Source organism: Chlamydotis macqueenii, chromosome 14, assembly GCF_036417535.1.
Source record: "Chlamydotis macqueenii isolate bChlMac1 chromosome 14, bChlMac1.mat, whole genome shotgun sequence".
Taxonomy (NCBI): domain Eukaryota; kingdom Metazoa; phylum Chordata; class Aves; order Otidiformes; family Otididae; genus Chlamydotis; species Chlamydotis macqueenii.
The window spans coordinates 9083967-9099419 of record NC_141569.1 but is presented as its reverse complement, the minus strand read 5'-3'; the positions used below and the strand labels follow the sequence as shown (position 1 = coordinate 9099419).

At 57.3% G+C, this 15453-nt stretch overlaps 1 protein-coding gene across 1 annotated transcript in view; it reads left to right on the top strand.

The window, feature by feature from the left end:
• The window catches only part of PPARGC1B (PPARG coactivator 1 beta), a 51060-nt gene extending 37553 nt beyond the window's left edge, over window positions 1-13507 (top strand). Inside the window, exons 4-13 of the mRNA XM_086759160.1 lie at window positions 631-747; window positions 1487-2663; window positions 3295-3331; window positions 3750-3814; window positions 4263-5034; window positions 5536-5611; window positions 6458-6579; window positions 6934-7088; window positions 8411-9103; window positions 9154-13507. Coding sequence (XP_086615286.1) covers window positions 631-747; window positions 1487-2663; window positions 3295-3331; window positions 3750-3814; window positions 4263-5034; window positions 5536-5611; window positions 6458-6579; window positions 6934-7088; window positions 8411-8514 — 2625 coding nt within the window. The 3' untranslated portion in view covers window positions 8515-9103; window positions 9154-13507. The remainder of the gene's footprint in view (window positions 1-630; window positions 748-1486; window positions 2664-3294; window positions 3332-3749; window positions 3815-4262; window positions 5035-5535; window positions 5612-6457; window positions 6580-6933; window positions 7089-8410; window positions 9104-9153) is intronic.
• The last annotated feature ends 1946 nt before the right edge of the window (window positions 13508-15453 follow it).

The following is a 15453-nucleotide window of genomic DNA, read 5'->3' as shown; positions in this document are numbered from 1 at the left end:
TTGAGTAGAAGAAAAATGTTACGGTGACCTTGCCATCAGAAGTGGTGGCACTGTGGGTAACCCAGGAAAAACCCCACTCCCACTGTCCGCGGGCTTGACAGAGAGTGTTGGGGAAGATCCTCAGCATCTGCAAAAAGCCTTGAAGCTCATTAATGAATCAAGGCCTCTCTGCATGTTTTCGCTAAATGAGCCTTGTGTGGGGACCCAAGCGAGCTGTCCAAACCCGTCACTCGTGCCAATGTAAAGTCTCTGTCACCCAAGGGCAGAATTGATCGAGTGAGAAGTTTGGATGCCACGACAGCTCCTGTGTGTCTGACAGGAGTGGGGATGCCCCTGGGAAGTCAATTCCTTCCTGTCCGCACCATGCAACCTGCTTGGGTGTCCCTGGGGATGTGGGTAAATGCTGTGGAGACAGCCCCGACCCCCGTGGGGCCAGGCGCCTGCCTCCGCAGCCACGGGGAGGTGGGAAACGCCTCCCTGCCTTTTTATTTTTCCTCCACCATTTTTGGGTCAGATGCTCAGCAATGCATGTGCCCAGCACAGGCGCACGCCAAGGGGCTGTGGCCCCGCCAGCGCTTTCTCTTGCCCTCGCTGCGGTGCCGACTCCTTTCTTGCCACTTCTCTTTGCAGCTGAAGAAGTTGCTCCTCTCTCCATCACACATGCCTCCGAGCTGCGAGGCTCAGCGGGACGGGAGCGCCCGGCACCCAGGGACCCCTAAGTCTCGACCCGCACGGCCGTGCACAAAGGTACGTCCGTGGCAGGCAGATCTCGGGCCCGTCCAGCGCCCACCTCTTGGGAGCCTGGGGACAGGTGGGGACCATCACTGCTGGCAGAGCAGCACGCGGCGTTCCCATCCCTGTCTGTGCCAGGGCTGCAGTCCGGGCTCAGCAAAACCTTCGGGCTTTGTGCTGGGCTGAGAAATGTCTCGATCTCACTTGGACCCAGTGAGGTCAAGCCTCTCCCAGCTTCCCTGAGGGCAGGTTTGTGAAAGCCCCACATGCTCCCTGGCCAACCCGTCTCCCCAGTCCCCACTGACTCACAGCCCAAGCCGGGAGCCATGGGCTGGCGAGAGCTGCATGCTGTGCTGCGGAGCTGACCCCGTCACTTAAGCTAATCTGAAATCTAGCAGAAGTTACCATCAAAGATTTTTCTACTTGGCTAATGGTAATTGTGCGGTGCATTAGCCCCAGCAAATCAGATTGCCTGGGAAGAGCAGCAATTCCCTCCTGGAGAGCAGGAGCATCATTGCATGCCCGCTACTGGCGGGGCAGCACGTGGGTGGCCATCCCCGTGTGCCTGGTGGAAGCCTCCTGGGGCGTGGGGCTGACGCCCAGGCAGGTCAGGATGCTGGTGGGCTGGAACTGGGGGATTCGAGGATGTGGGGTGGCTCTGTTAGCCTGAGGGGCTTCTCCCCACATGCCTGGTACTTGCATCAGGTCGTGGCTGCAAGGCTGCAGCTGACTTTCTCCTCTCTCCTCTCCGAAGGTGGAGGGTCCCCGGGACAGGAGGGCGAGCGTCCCGCAGGCACAGAGCCGCAGCTGCACCGAGTTGCACCGGCACCTCACCTCCACCACCCCCTGCCCCCAGACCAAAACCTCCCAGGTGCCTGAGGAGAGCCCCAGCAGCCGCCACCACCCATCCCCAGGCGACTGTGCCCATCAGGAGGATGACAGTGACTCCAGTGAGGACTCGCTGAGCTCTGGTGACTCGGTGACCCCCGTCTCCTCAACAGAGGATGGCTCCAGCAGCCAGTTTTCCTGTGAGGGAGAGATGCACTCGGTGGTGGAGCTCATCCGTTACATGCACACCTACTGCCTGCCGCCACGGAAGCTGCCTGCCCGTGATGCCGCTGACACCAAGCCCCAGCCCTGCAGCAGCCCCTTCAAGAGGGCCAAACCGGACTGTCCTGCGGAGTCGGGCGCCCCTGGCAGCGCCCAGAGCCGGCCGGGCTGCGCCTGGCAGGCAGCCGGGGGCTGTAAGAAGCCCGGAGCATCCTTCTCCATCCTGAAGGAGCTGCTGGCGCGGGACCTGCTGTGCGACGTGAGCAAGCCATACCGCCTGGGCAAGCCCGTGTATGCCGCCCTGGCCCGGCCACCTGGCTCCCGCTCCCCTGTGCCACAGGCCCAGGATGGGGAGGATGCCGGCGGGACGTGCGCATCCAGAGCCAAAACGGCACCAGAGAAGGGCGAGCCGTGGCAGAGTCCTGTGGTAGAGGCAGAGACACTGCGGGAGACGGGTGGCCTTGAGGACGATGCTGGGAAGTGTGTGGGCACCCCAGGCGCAGCCATGGGGAAGGTGGTTCGCAAGCAGGAGAGCACCATTTATGCCGTCCGCCGGTCCAAGAGACTCAACCCTGAGCTTGGCCACTGGCTCTCCTTCCTTGACAAGCCACCCCCTGAGCCCTCTGTCCCCCGGGAGGCAGGAGATGGCCGTGGCCCCCGAGATGCCCTGGCCTGCAGAGAGCCCACGCCGTGCCCAGCGCTGGAAGGCTTCTCCGCCGAAGAGCCCGCAGCTGAAGTGGAGGTGGGGGGCACAGAGGAGGGAGACGGCAGGAGCACGGAACCACCGGCAGAGCCCCAGCCCCTCTCCCTGGGCTCCCCCAGGGACGGCGAGGTTGGCAACCGGTCTGAGAGCCGGCGCTGTGCCTTCCTGGAGCAAGCAGGTGAGGGGGGCCGGGGGCTGTCGCTCTGGTCACCGCTCCCCGGTGCACCCGCGCTGCCTGTGGCACTGCCTGTGCCGTCCCTGCCGCGGGCGTGTGCTGCTGGCCAGGCGCTGGCACTCAGCTGGCAACGGCGCTGTGAGCAGCCCCAAGTGCAGCCGAGCCCTGACCCACATGCCAGTTGGCTTTGGGGTCCCATGCATGAGGAGCTGGGGGCCTGTTCTGGTTTTGGGGTGCTGTTTCAATCCATGGGGGCCTTCTGCCTCAGTTTCCCCATCCTTATAACAAGGTGAAGGAGTCGGTGTAGCACTAACCCAGCAGGGACCGGGCTGCCCCGTCCCTCTGGGTCCCTCTTCCCCGCGGGCTTGCCCTATGCCTGGGCACCGAGGTTCAGCTGTACTGGTGCCCCAAAACCGCAGCTCTCTGCAAGCGCTTTGTGAGCACGAATGGCTCAGCCCTGGCAGCGTTAGCCCTCCCGCAGATGCTGCCACCTCGCAGGCAGGCAAAGCCCACGGTCCCCGGCCCCCTGCCAGGCCAGGGTGGGCAGAGGGGTCCTGGCTCCCACCGTGAGCACGGCGAGGGCTGGACGGAGCACAGCTCCGCTGGTAACCCTGCTTCTCTCCCTGCCTTTCAGAAACACCCAGGTGTCTCACGCTGTCCTTGGCACAAACGTAAGTGCGCATGGGGCTACATGAACTGCGCTGGGGCTGGAAAGCCGCCTCGGTTTGTCTGGCTGGGCATGCATCTACAGCGAGCAAGCGAAGCTGCTTTTGCAGAGCAGACCAAGCCCTGCAGCAGGGCGCGAGGCTGTGGGGAGCCGCAGCCATGGCTGGGGTGCAAGGAGCTTGGAGAGCCCCAGGCTGGGGCAGGGCATTTCTGCATGCTAGGGGCAACATGCCCCGGAGTTCTGGCTGGCACGGGGACGGCACGCTGCTTGCTCTGCTGCCCCTTGCACCCCTCTGCAGGGCTACTCCATCAGGCACTAGCCGTGGTGGGAGGGCTCGCTTGTAGGTAGCATTTTCTCAGCTTTCTTTTGGGTTTTGGGACTGTGACTCATCTAAACACTTTCTCTCTCCTGATCTTCTCCAGTGACCCAACCTTTGGGAAGAGAAACTTTGAGCCGATGCTGACCGTGGAGCTGTGTGGGACAGCAGGTAGGATGGGCTTAGAATTTTTCAATTTTGCAAAAACCCTGCCTGGGTGGGGGCAAATTTACCCTAAATTCAGCCTGGAGTCACCAGCTCCAGCTGAGCCCAGCTGAGGGGGCACATTCATCCCCTGTTCTGGGAGCCCCGCTTCGCATTGCAAATGCAGGAGACTTCCCATGCACTGCCCCCGCATCCAGGCACTGCGAGCAGCTCAGGGGGATGCGTTTGGGATGGGGTGGCTGTTCAGGGGGCCCCTGCATGAGCCAGGAGGGATGGGAGAGCCCTCTGGTCCCTGCTGGGATCAGGAATACTGCTTGTTTGATGGATGAGGCTGCGAGAGCTGAGCAGCCTCCTCCCTTGCAACGCCTGGTGCAGCCCAGGTGCTGTGGTGGGACGGGGCAGGACGGCAGGGGCAGAGCTGACTCCTGCCCTTTGTTCGGGGGGGGGGGTTCAGGTCTCACACCGCCCACCACTCCGCCATATAAGCCTGCCGAGGAGGACCTGTACAAGCCAGACATCCCCCAGGAGCCAGGGAAGGAGGACAGGACGGCCCCCGACCCCGGGGGCGCAGGGCACACGGCAGCCTCCCGGAAAGCCCCCAGGAAGCACCCGGAGAGGACAGAGCTCTTCGCCCACCTGAGCAGAGCACCTGGGCGCCCGGAGCTCCCCGAGCAGCAGGGCATGCTCAAACGGCCCTTCTCCCGCTCCTTCGGGGACCACGACTACTGCCAGGTGCTGAAGCCCGAGGCCGCCCTGCAGAGGAAGGTGCTCAAGTCGTGGGAGCCCCCGGGCCAGGTGGAGATGGAGCACAAGAGGAGGGTCCCGGCCGCCCACTACCAGGGGCTGGAGCTCAGTGGCAAGGAGGCGGGCAGCGAGATGCTGTGGAAGGAAGGCGTCAAGCAGCTGAGAGACCAGGAGATCAGAGCCAGCTTAACAAAGCACTTTGGCTTTCTGGACAGTGCTCTTGACGACGATGACATGGTCTTCTGCAAGACCCCCGAGTACGACACCGTCTTTGAAGATAGCTGCAGCGAGAGCGGCTCTCCCGTGGAAGAGGAGGAGGACGAGGAGGAAGAAGAGGAGGAGGAGGAGCACGGTGACACCAAGCTGTGCCTGCGGAGAAACCCCCTTTCCAGGACCAGTTTGCATTACTGTTCCCGGAGCAGGTCCAGCTCGGGGTCTTCGTGTTGCCGGTCCCGATCACCTGCAAGTAGACGCACCTTCAGGTACAGGGGTCTGTGGGGAGGGAGGCACTTGGGACCATTCTTGCCCACTGCATTTTTGCCCCGGTGCATGGCAGCCCTGATTCTCTCTGCTCTGCTGGTCCAAGTAATAAAGATGCTAATTAATAAAAGAAAAACTATTTAAATATTTGATACTACATCAGCAGCTGCTGCAAACACCAGCCGTGGCCAGAGAAAGCAGCAGTGGGGCAAAGCAGCTGGGGGTTTCCATGGGGCTGGGAGTGATGGGGCATGGACAGGGGCCAGAGCAGTGCCTGGGAAGGGGCAAGCACCGGCTGGGAACCCCCTCCGGCATATATTGGAAAGGGCTTTCCAGTGTCCTTCCAGTGTTTCCAGACCTCCAATCTGTCCTCGGCTGTCGGTGCTCTGGGGCGCCCACCAGTCTACTGCCGCAGACACCGTATGCCTCAGCTTCTCTTTGATGTTTGAAGCTTTCCCCACTGGATCCCCGCCCCGGCTGACCTCCTCTTCCTCACTTCCCAGGTGTGAGAACAGCGGGCAGTGTCAGGGCGGGAGCGGGCACCGAGGCCAGCTTGAGAAGAGACGGGAAAAGGCCATCGTAAGTGAGCGGGGATCCCGCGCTGGGACAAAGTAATCCCCAGCCCTCAGTTCATCTCCCGCTCCAGAAAAGCAGCGGTGGAGCCCATTAACCCTGGCTTCAGCATCTCTTGGTGCGAGGCCAGTGTTAAACAAGGATGTGGGGGTGGAGTGGGGAGAGAAAAACCCAATGTGAAGCGGAAGCCACCAGCGATTGGCAATACACAGAGTCCTTGGCACAGAAATGCCCAGAGCATCCCACGCCAGTGCTTCAGCGCAGTTGGCACTGGCAGTTAGTGGGGTGAGCTGGGGAATCCCTGAAGCTGTTAGGCCATTACGGATGGGGTCCCGCTGCAGAGGCAGCCTCATGCACTGGGAACCCAGCATGTGCCCGTGGGTGGGAGCTGGGTGGGAGGTGGGCGTGCAGCGAAATAACTTGCTCCTCCATACTGTGGTGCACACACATGCTCACACATGCCTCTGGCTTTTTTTTTCCTGCAATGCAATTGAATTTTGCCCCTAGCAATTCTTGGGAATATTTCCCAGCATCTTGACCAAGAGAAGCTGAAAAAGCTGCAGGAATGCAGGAGAAATTTAAAAGAGAAGAAGAGAGCAGTGGCTGCTTCAGCCCGGACATGGCTGTCCCCTGCAGCAGTGGTGTCCTGGAGGTGACACCTGTCAGCTGGCTGGAGTGGAGGCAGCCAGACCCTGGAGATGTCAGGCTGTGCTCGTGGCAGTATCAACCCACTGCAGCCTGATTCACAGTGCTGGCTTGCGGGGGCTCCTTGACAGCCCCACATTTCCAGCATCCGTCGGCAGCATGGAGGTGTGGGGTCCCAGAGCCTGACGCCTTTCTCTTGCTTTGCAGGGCGAAGGCCGGGTGGTGTACATCAGAAACCTCTCCAGCAGCATGAGCTCCAGTGAACTGAAGAAACGCTTTGAAGTGTTTGGTGAAATCGTGGAGTGTCAGGTCCTGTCCAGGACTAACAGGTGGGTGGCGAGCGAGCCGTGGTCCAGGGCAGCAGCAGCCATGGGAAATCCCTCTCCCCGGGCAGCATCAGCACTGACAGGCGGTGCAGGGTTACCCCGGCGTCCAGCTGTGCTGCTGGGGTGAAGTGCTCTGCACCACGCCAACCCCCTTTGTCATCCCAGCCCGCGATCTCGGCACTTTGAGCGAGGACATGCGGTGTGTCCCCAGGTCCAAGGACATAGAGGGGACTGGTGGGATGGAGGGACAGCGGGATGGAGGGATGGCAGGGTGGAGGGACAGAGACGCAGTGCTGGGCAGAGCTGCATCAGAGGTGCTGCGGGGCAGCATCTTGAATTCTTTCTCTGGTTGCTCAGGGGGGATAAATATGGCTTCATCACCTACCGGTATTCAGAGCATGCCGCCTTATCTCTGAAGAATGGCACCTCGCTAAGGAAGAGGAACGAGCCTTCATTCCAGCTCAGCTCTGGTGGCCTCGGGCACTTCTTCTGGACCAGATACACTGACTTGGGTAAGAAAGCAGGAGCTGCTTTTTCTGAAACGTCTTGTTTATCAGCACAGAGCTGTAACGGCACATTGCACTGCTGAACCCTAGTCACGCAAGGATCCTAAACTGCTTCACAGCCTGCAGTAAAAGCCCACCTGCTCTCCTATGGCTCACGTAGCTGCTCTTAGCTCAGCCAGATGGCTTGGGAAACCGGAGAGAGAGAAGAAAAGCAACTGGCTTGAGGACCCGGAGTGTGCTGGCTGCAAAATGTAGCATCACACCCTGGGGCTGCTGGGTCTCAGCTGACCACAGCCCATCTTGTCTCCGCTGCATTTCTACGCAGCGCTGGATGCTTTCCAGCAGAGAAGTCCCTTCCCAGTTGTTAGAGAGAGCAGTCAGCAGTATCTCATTAGCCCAAGAGGTGATCTGGGAGGTTTGCTGCTCCGCAGGACGGATTCACCACACTGCACTTGCTCTTTTGAGCCAAAACGATGTCACTGAAATATGCCGTGGTCACATTAACATTTTCTGTGCTCTATGGGCTTCTGCAACACCTCCTGCCTGACTTGGCGACCACATTAGCCAGGGTCTCGCTGGACCCCGTCCCTGCGCAGGTGGTGGGGCTGCAGCCTGAGCTCAGGGACAGGAGTGAAGCCCTATGCTGGGCCTGCAAGGGAAGTGTGAGGGCTTTGCCCAGCCCTCATTGCTGTGATCTTAAGGTGTTTCACGAACACCGCACGGTTATTTCTGTACCCGCTGCAGCGGGTGAAGTGGTTCTAGTATCCCACTTCATGCATGAGAGACTGAGGCCCAGAAAATAAAGCCCTGAGTCTTGACTTATCTCTAGACTCCAGTCCGACCCAGGTACTGCCTGATCTTTTAGCACCCTGTAATATCTCACCTTCTCAGAGCAGCAATCCCTCTGACTTCGGTTGTGGGCACAAATGCCCATTGTTCATCTAAACGAATCCCAGGGCCTCTCATTTTGAGCACGGAGAAGATAGGAAACAAGATAGCACCCTGTGATGAGGACGCTGGCACGTGGCTGTGCAGAGCTGTGGGGAGGGGGGCCAGAGCTGTGCAGGAGACCCCCCCCACAGTGCTCCTCACCTGCAGGTTTTTGCAAGGCCGGCGATCACCCTTTACTGCACAGCACTGTCTCCCCGGTCCCTTTTGCCATTGCCACCTCGTCCAGGCTGGTTCCCGGGGTGGATGGGGGCTTTGTGGTCCTGCGGTGCGGCATGCTGGTAGCAGAGGGGCCAGCAGTGTCCCTCCATGCCTCAGTTTCCCTATGCGCTTGTGCCCCACTCCCTGACCCGTCTGCCTTGTGTCCCTGCCGTTCCCAGATTGTGGCGCGGAGGAGTCCTCCCCAGCTCCAGTGAAAAGCAAGTACGAGACCATGGATTTCGACAGTTTGCTGCAGGAGGCCCAGCTAAGCCTGCATCGGTAACAGCCTTAACCTTGGAGGAATACCTCAATACCTCAGTCAAGGCACTTCCAATATGTTTACGTTTTCAAAGAAATTATTAAGTCTATGGAAAGCAAGAGAGAGCGAGAGAGAGCGAGAGCACGCACGCGCGAGAGAGAGACTGCTGTCCCTTCCGATCGATGTTTACATTGAACAAAGCTGCTTCTGTCTGTGAGTCCCCATGGTGTTGATGTCTCACTGCCACACGTTAGTCCCCCCGCTTCTGACTCGTTGTTTTAGGGTGAGCCTAGGAGCCCCCCAGCCCCCTCTCCCGCCCCCTCCCCGTGCTCCCGCCGCGGAGTTGCAGCTGTGTTCACCATAACATTTTTTTGTCTGTAGTGTGTGATGATGAAATTGTTAATTGTGAATAGAATCAGGATTATAAACTAATTTTTAATAGAAGAAGAGAAAAAACAAAGTATATACTTAAAAAAATGTATTTATGGCTCAGATGTACTGTAATTCAGATTTATTGTACCGCTTCCTTGATTTTTAACTATGCACTGTAATGAGGCACTTGCCACTGAGCAAATGTGGGGTCAGAGCAGAGTCACGGAGCCGGCCCTCACCCGTCAGCCACGGAGGCACCCGCCTTCCCCGCTGGCAACCCGGGGTGCTCAGCGGTCACGTTGGGGTTGCCCACTTTGCTGTCAAAGCCATTCTTCTTGCTTGCGTGGCCCGAGCCCCCCGAGACCCTGAGCCCCCCAACGCAGCCGGTTGCAGCACACAGATGCTGAGCTCAGTCCTGGCATGTGATGGACCCACTGGCCCCAGGCAGCTTTGCACGTTTGAAGGAGAGCGGTGGCAGAAGGATGCACTACGCGGGGGGCTGCGGGACTGATGCCTGCCAGCCGTCGCTGCTCCAGCCCTCCACCTCCTTTGGAGCCAGGAGAGAGGGGCCAGGGGGCTGGAGCCGGCCAGGCTTGGTCCAGCGGGTCCTGCGGGTACAGCCTGGGGGACGGGTGCCTGCGGGTCCGTGCGAGGGAGCTGGCTTCTCTCTGGCTCCTCGGGCAGCTGGGAGACTGGCTGGGCTGAGCAGCTTGTTCCCTGCTCGCTTCCGCTCCCTGCAAAGCAAGCGAGGCGAGAAGACCCGTCTGTGATCCCTGAGACGCAGGGAAGTGAGAGGGGGCACAGCAGCCAAATGTCCGCCCCAGCCAACGCCCTGCTCGGCACCTGATAAGCCATACACTTCCCCAGCACCCACCTGGCAGCCAGGATCCGTCCCCCACGCCCACCGGTGCCCCGTGGCACACTCACCCGCCCTGCCTGTGGCCAGGGGCCCTCAAGGCTGCCCGGCAGCACTGGATTTAAGGCCTGCCCAAGCAGCACCCTCCCTGAAATCTGCTTGCAAACTTGCCCTCCACCTCCAGGCAAGGTGGGAGCAGGAGAGAGCACGCCACTGACTGGAGCAAACCCCCCCGTGAGCCGGCCAGAGGCACCATTTTCCCAAGGGAGCGGGAATCTCACTGCTCCTCAAGCCATCGCCATTGTCTCCGTTTATTTTTCAGGCCCAGAGACCACTAGGGATTCAGCCATCCTGTGTAGATAAAATATTATAGCCTTAACTCTGCCAATAGATAGATTAGAGTCTCCTGGGGTCTCCCCTTGATGTGACGTAGGGGTTTTATTCTCATTTCCCTGGCACGGCTACTATTTCTTCTTGCAGGGAGTCTGACCAAAGCCTCCGAAATGGCACAAGATGCGATGCCAAGAGCCTGAGTGCTGCTGGGGTGGCCCTTGGCCCTGGGGCCGTGCTTGCAGCTGGCCTCTGGCAGGAGCAGGATCGCCGGCAGCGCCGATACCAGCACAGTTACCTGGCTATTTCTCCCCGCTTTTGGAGAAGCCGTGGTTCTGACGACAACCAGCCCGGCAGTGCGAGGGCCCACAGGCCACTGTGGGGTTTGATCTGCGGGTCCCCAGTCTGCCGCCGGTGACGATCACTGGCAGCGAACAGCTCTTGTGCCATTTCGGTCTCAGCAGCCGGCTTTGGCGTCTCTCCTGCCACAAACTCCCCCCTACTTCTCATCCCACCTCAGCAAACACGAGTAGCTCTGGCTGAGACCGAGCATCTGCTATTGGCAATTGCCTCATTGTAGCTTTGCCTTTTTCTGTCCTAGTATTTCCTCACAACGATGATGTTTACATGTGATTGCTATAGAGCTTATGTAGAATGTATATAGCGACACATTTAGGGTGGGTAGTACTGTCCTGTGCTGTGCTGATGTTTTTCAGAAAACGATCAATCCAAAAAACAACAACAATAACAACAACAACAAAAAAGCAAAGTAAGTGGAATTCTTCCATCTCCCGCTCAGCCCGGGGCGCCGGAGCCCCCGCGGCCGGGCCCCGCTGGGGATGCATCAAGCGTGGCAGAAGGGAAGGGTTGGTGCAGAGCTGGGGAGCTCCCGAGCCGGGGGGAGCCCTCTCCCGGGGGGTCACTCAGTCGCTTCCCAAGCGCTGATTTCAGTGTCCCCAGATAGAAAATTTCACCTTGTTTTCTTGCAGCTGGGTGCCCCGGGTCAGCCGGCAGCCTCAGCCCATGCCCGGTTTCTGGATATTGGGGAGAGGCCGGTGCTGGGAAGGGGAGGGCTCGTCCTGCACAGAGCCGATCAGCACTGCACCCGCAGGGTAGGAAGAGATGCAATAAGTGGTCTTCGTGGTGCCTGAAGCCTATAAGTGGGGGTTGGGGTGGGGTTCTTTTGTTTTGGGGTTTGTTTTGGGTTTTTTTTCCCCTCCATTAAATTGGGATGGTTTGTTTTCCCTCCTCTCCCGAAGAAATTTCTCCAGGACTTAGGTGCTGTGCAGAGGTGCGCAAGGCGCAGAGGCACAGCCGTGGCTGCGGCAGCCCTCCGCCACTGCTGCGCCCGCTGCCCGCCCCGGGGGCTTCCCCCCGGCTTTCGGGACGGGGTGAGAGCGGAGGGTGGTCCGCTCAAGAAGCACAGGTGCTGGGGTGAGAATCCCTCACACACGAAAAATAAGTTTCCACTTGATTTTATATTTTTTAATTTAAATATAAAGGTGTCTTTAGCTTGCAGGGCTCAAGTCTGCAAAGGGGCAGGAAGGAGGGCTCGGGCAGAAGAGACAGGGGAGCGCTCCCGCCCTGAGCAGCCTGCGACTGCTTCGGATGCTATCGGGGAAATTGGGCAGGAGCAAAGCGGTGCCCCAGAGCTGCGGCCGGGGAAGCCGGAGACACCCAGCGCTTTGCAGGACCTGCATCCTCGGGGCTGCTGAGGCGCGGGGATTGCCCCCCTTAATGATTAGCTTTGCGTCCCACCCAGCCTGTGGCATCACCGGCATGGGTGCAGCTCAGAGACGGGCACCCCAAAAAGGGAACCCTCGCACCCCGTCCCCCGCGGCAGCCCTGGGAAGCTTTACCCCACCGCCTGCGAGGGTCAGGGCAGCGAGGCGGGGGAGAGCACTGTTTCAAAGAGAAACTGGGAACAAAAGGGTGTATTATGGCAGGCAATAAGAAAGGAGGAGATTTATTTTTTTAAAAATATGTAACTATAGAATGTCCCCCAGTAGTTTCCTGCAGGTACTATGAGGAAATGCTGAATGTGAATTTTCATGATAAAAATGCCCCTTTGCATTTTTGCACAGATTTGCCCCAGAAAAGTTTGTTGTTCAGGGTGGGGTACTGGGTTTCTGGAATCCAGCGGGTCCCTGGGGCTCCATGGGAAGGAGCAAATGTTTCTGAGTGTCTGGGCTGAATGCAGAGGACAATCCCAGGTTTTAAGTTCTATGCTGCCCCAAAGAAAAAGTTCATCCCAATTCCTACTCAGCGCAGCTGACTGGGCTGCACATCTGCTTTAACAAAGCAGCAGCTCAGTCGCCACACTACAGTCTTGAGTGTCTGATTTCAGCACTGGTTCATGCAAAGGAGCATTGCAACTGCAGACCAGCACTTTTTTTTTTTTTTGGTTTAGTTTTTTTCCTCTCTTTTCGGAGGTATGCTGAATACCGAGATACCTCGTTGTTCGTAGCTGAGGCCTGACACCCTTTCTGTTCTAAGCGTCGTAGTCCATCCTCGACAATCTCAAGCAATATAGAGCCAAATGCAGCCTTCGGGTTTCATTCCTCTTCCCTCGCCCACCCTGGGGTCAGGGGCGGCGGCGGCAGCCTGGCCGCGGTGCCCACGGCCACGCTGTGGTAAATGCTGAGCTGGGGAGGGAGTGTGCGTACGCATGTGAGAAAGAGAGGGAAAGATTAAATTGATGCATTTCTCAAGAAAGGTGTAAGAATTTCACCTAAAAAGGGGCACATCTGCTTTGTTATTTATAAAAGAAAAAAAGCTAAATTCTGTCTTGTTCTTCTTTTTTGTTTTAAGTAAAAGGACACTGCTAATAGCTATTAGGGGCCAATTCTGCCTGGCTTCCTCATGCCGAGTAAGTGCTACTGAATTCTGCAATTTTCTACTTGCAGAGTAAGTAAAAGTAGCAGAATTGATCCCTCTGTGATTAAGAATCAAGTTTTCAGTCTGGTTTTTTTTTTAATTGGTAGCGGTTTTTTATATTTCACTTCATTTTTTCCCCCCGTTCTGTTCTGTTGTGTCCTTATTTATGTAATATACTTTAACCTTAAAAGATGGCATGGATTCTTATGCCTTTCCTTTATTATTATTGTTATTATTTTTTAAAAAGAGATTTATTTCTAGTGTGATTTAACTGTCTACCTTCTAAAATGAGAGAACGTTTTCTTGTATTTTTACATTGTCAGAATCTATAGTTTCATAGATAATTTAACCAAATCGCTCAATGTATTATCTATATCTATCCAGTGGGTATAAAAGTTCTATTTTAAATTGTGTAAATACTTCAGAACTGGCTTCTTTTTCCAGACTCCCCTGCCGTGGAGTTACTTGTTTACATCAAAAAGACTGTAGAATCTCTACGCTCATGTACTGTAAATAGTGAAGTGATCTGCCTATAAATAAACGATAACATATATACTATAAAGTGGAAAGAAAAAAAAAAAGGAACAAGTCTGTGCTGCTAATACTTTAGTTTATTAGTGCAAACCTGCTCTGGGAGGAGGTGTTTTGCCTTGCAGAAGGGGCTCTCCTACGTCTGCCTGGCTGGCAGCGGGACGACGGGGGCACGGCTGGGGCCGGGGGGGTGGCAGAGCCCCGCAGCTTGCTCACACCAACGCTGCACCACTGCCGAGGATGCGGCTCCTGCGGGCTGTAGCCCTGTACATTGCTATTTTAAGTGTGACTTCTCCCGGTTTAACTCACGGAGGAAAAGCCTGGGCTCCGCACTCTGGACATCGGGAGCGGTGCTGCTGCCGCCAAGACCCATCGCAGATGAAATGAAGTGCACCTCAAATTTGCTTGAGGGAGAGTAAGAAAGCAAAGGCCTGGATTGCAAGAAAAAAATGTGGAAGAGACTCCAGATGATGATGCAGCAACCATATGGCTCAGGATGGTACCTGGATAGTTCCCCTGGTACCAGGAGAGCATTCCCCCAGAGCCAGCCTGCTCTCCAGCAAGATGGGCGCGGTGGCCAAACCGCTGTTTCCCAGTGCAGGGTGTCCTGGTCTCCTTGTCGTCATGGGAGCCCAGGCTGCGGAAGGAACGGGATGGAAAGCCGGGGCAGTCGTCGGCAGCACGGGGTGCTGTTTATCGAGTCTGCGAGCAGACCTAGAGGTGGAAGGAGCTGTTGGTGAATCACGACATCAGTCCAGCACCTCCATTACTCCCACCAATGACTTCCATCCATTTGGAAAAACACCCAGTGTGACAGTTCTTCATTTTGGTGTAACTTTGTGATAAACCAGATTCTTTTCACACAGCCAGGCGCTGCTTTTGTTGTAGCTCGTATATAGCTGCTCTGTGGCTGCTGGAGGGAAGGCAGGAGCTGTTAACTCCTGCACCAGGCACATTGTGCCTTCTGGGAGGGGACAATAAGTAAATAACAGGCGTTTGTGAATAGGGACAGTTTCATTGCTGACCTTGGCTGGCTGGCAGCTGGCAGGCAGTGTGGGCAGCGGGCAGCACAGGCAGAGCAGGGGCTGCAAGGGCAGCGTGGCAGTGCCTGCATCTGCCCGGCTGAGCTGGGCTAGCTGAGATTGTGGCTGCCCCAGGCTCCACCGACTCGGTGGGATCCCTCCTGCCCCACCGGCGAGGTCCACAGAAAGGCCCGTGGATGGGCAGGGGAGGTGGGGGCATGGCAGGGCTATGCCTGGAAATGCCATGCCAGGGTTGTGCTCCCGACTGGCGTGTTAACGCCTGTTACTTGGGATTTTTTTGCTGCCTGGCAAGCTGTCCTGGGCTGCCCTTTGGAGTTTCGGCTCACACCCATGCCCTGGGCAGCGCCATCCCACACCAAATCCTGCCCGGGACTCTGCCAGGCACAGCAGCTCCCTGCTCCCCAACATGGACCTCAGCATCTGGGCCACACATGGTCTGCCCAGGGGGTTCTGGGGGCCACACTTCGAGTGACATGCATGTGCCCACTCTCTGCATTCATCGCTCCCAGCTGTTGTCTGTGCCTGTCCAGCTGTCTTTGCAGGGAGAAACAGGGACAGGTTTGGTTTATTTCCTCCCTGCCAGCTCTGGGACCTCTCTGCCCACAGCAGCTGCCCGCATGCCCACAAGGACTCCTCCCAGTTTTCCTTCCTGCCCCTCTCCCCCCAAGTTTTGAATCTCCATCCGTAAGGCACCTGCAGCTCCCTCCTCCTGTGCTTGCTGTGTGTCTTTAAATGTCAGTGGAGAGCTCTTGCCAGGTGCTGCTGGTTTGGGGTCCTGCAATTTATCTTCCCTCTTTCTCTCCCTCTCAGTCCTTGGCTGGCTCCATTTTAGTTTTTCACATGGTGTCTCTGCCTCCAAATACCTTTTCAAGCTTGGACTTGGACCCCTTGTGTTTCTCAGCAGCCTCCTGCAGGTAAGAAGACACCATCCTCTCCCCAGCAGCTTTTCTAGCA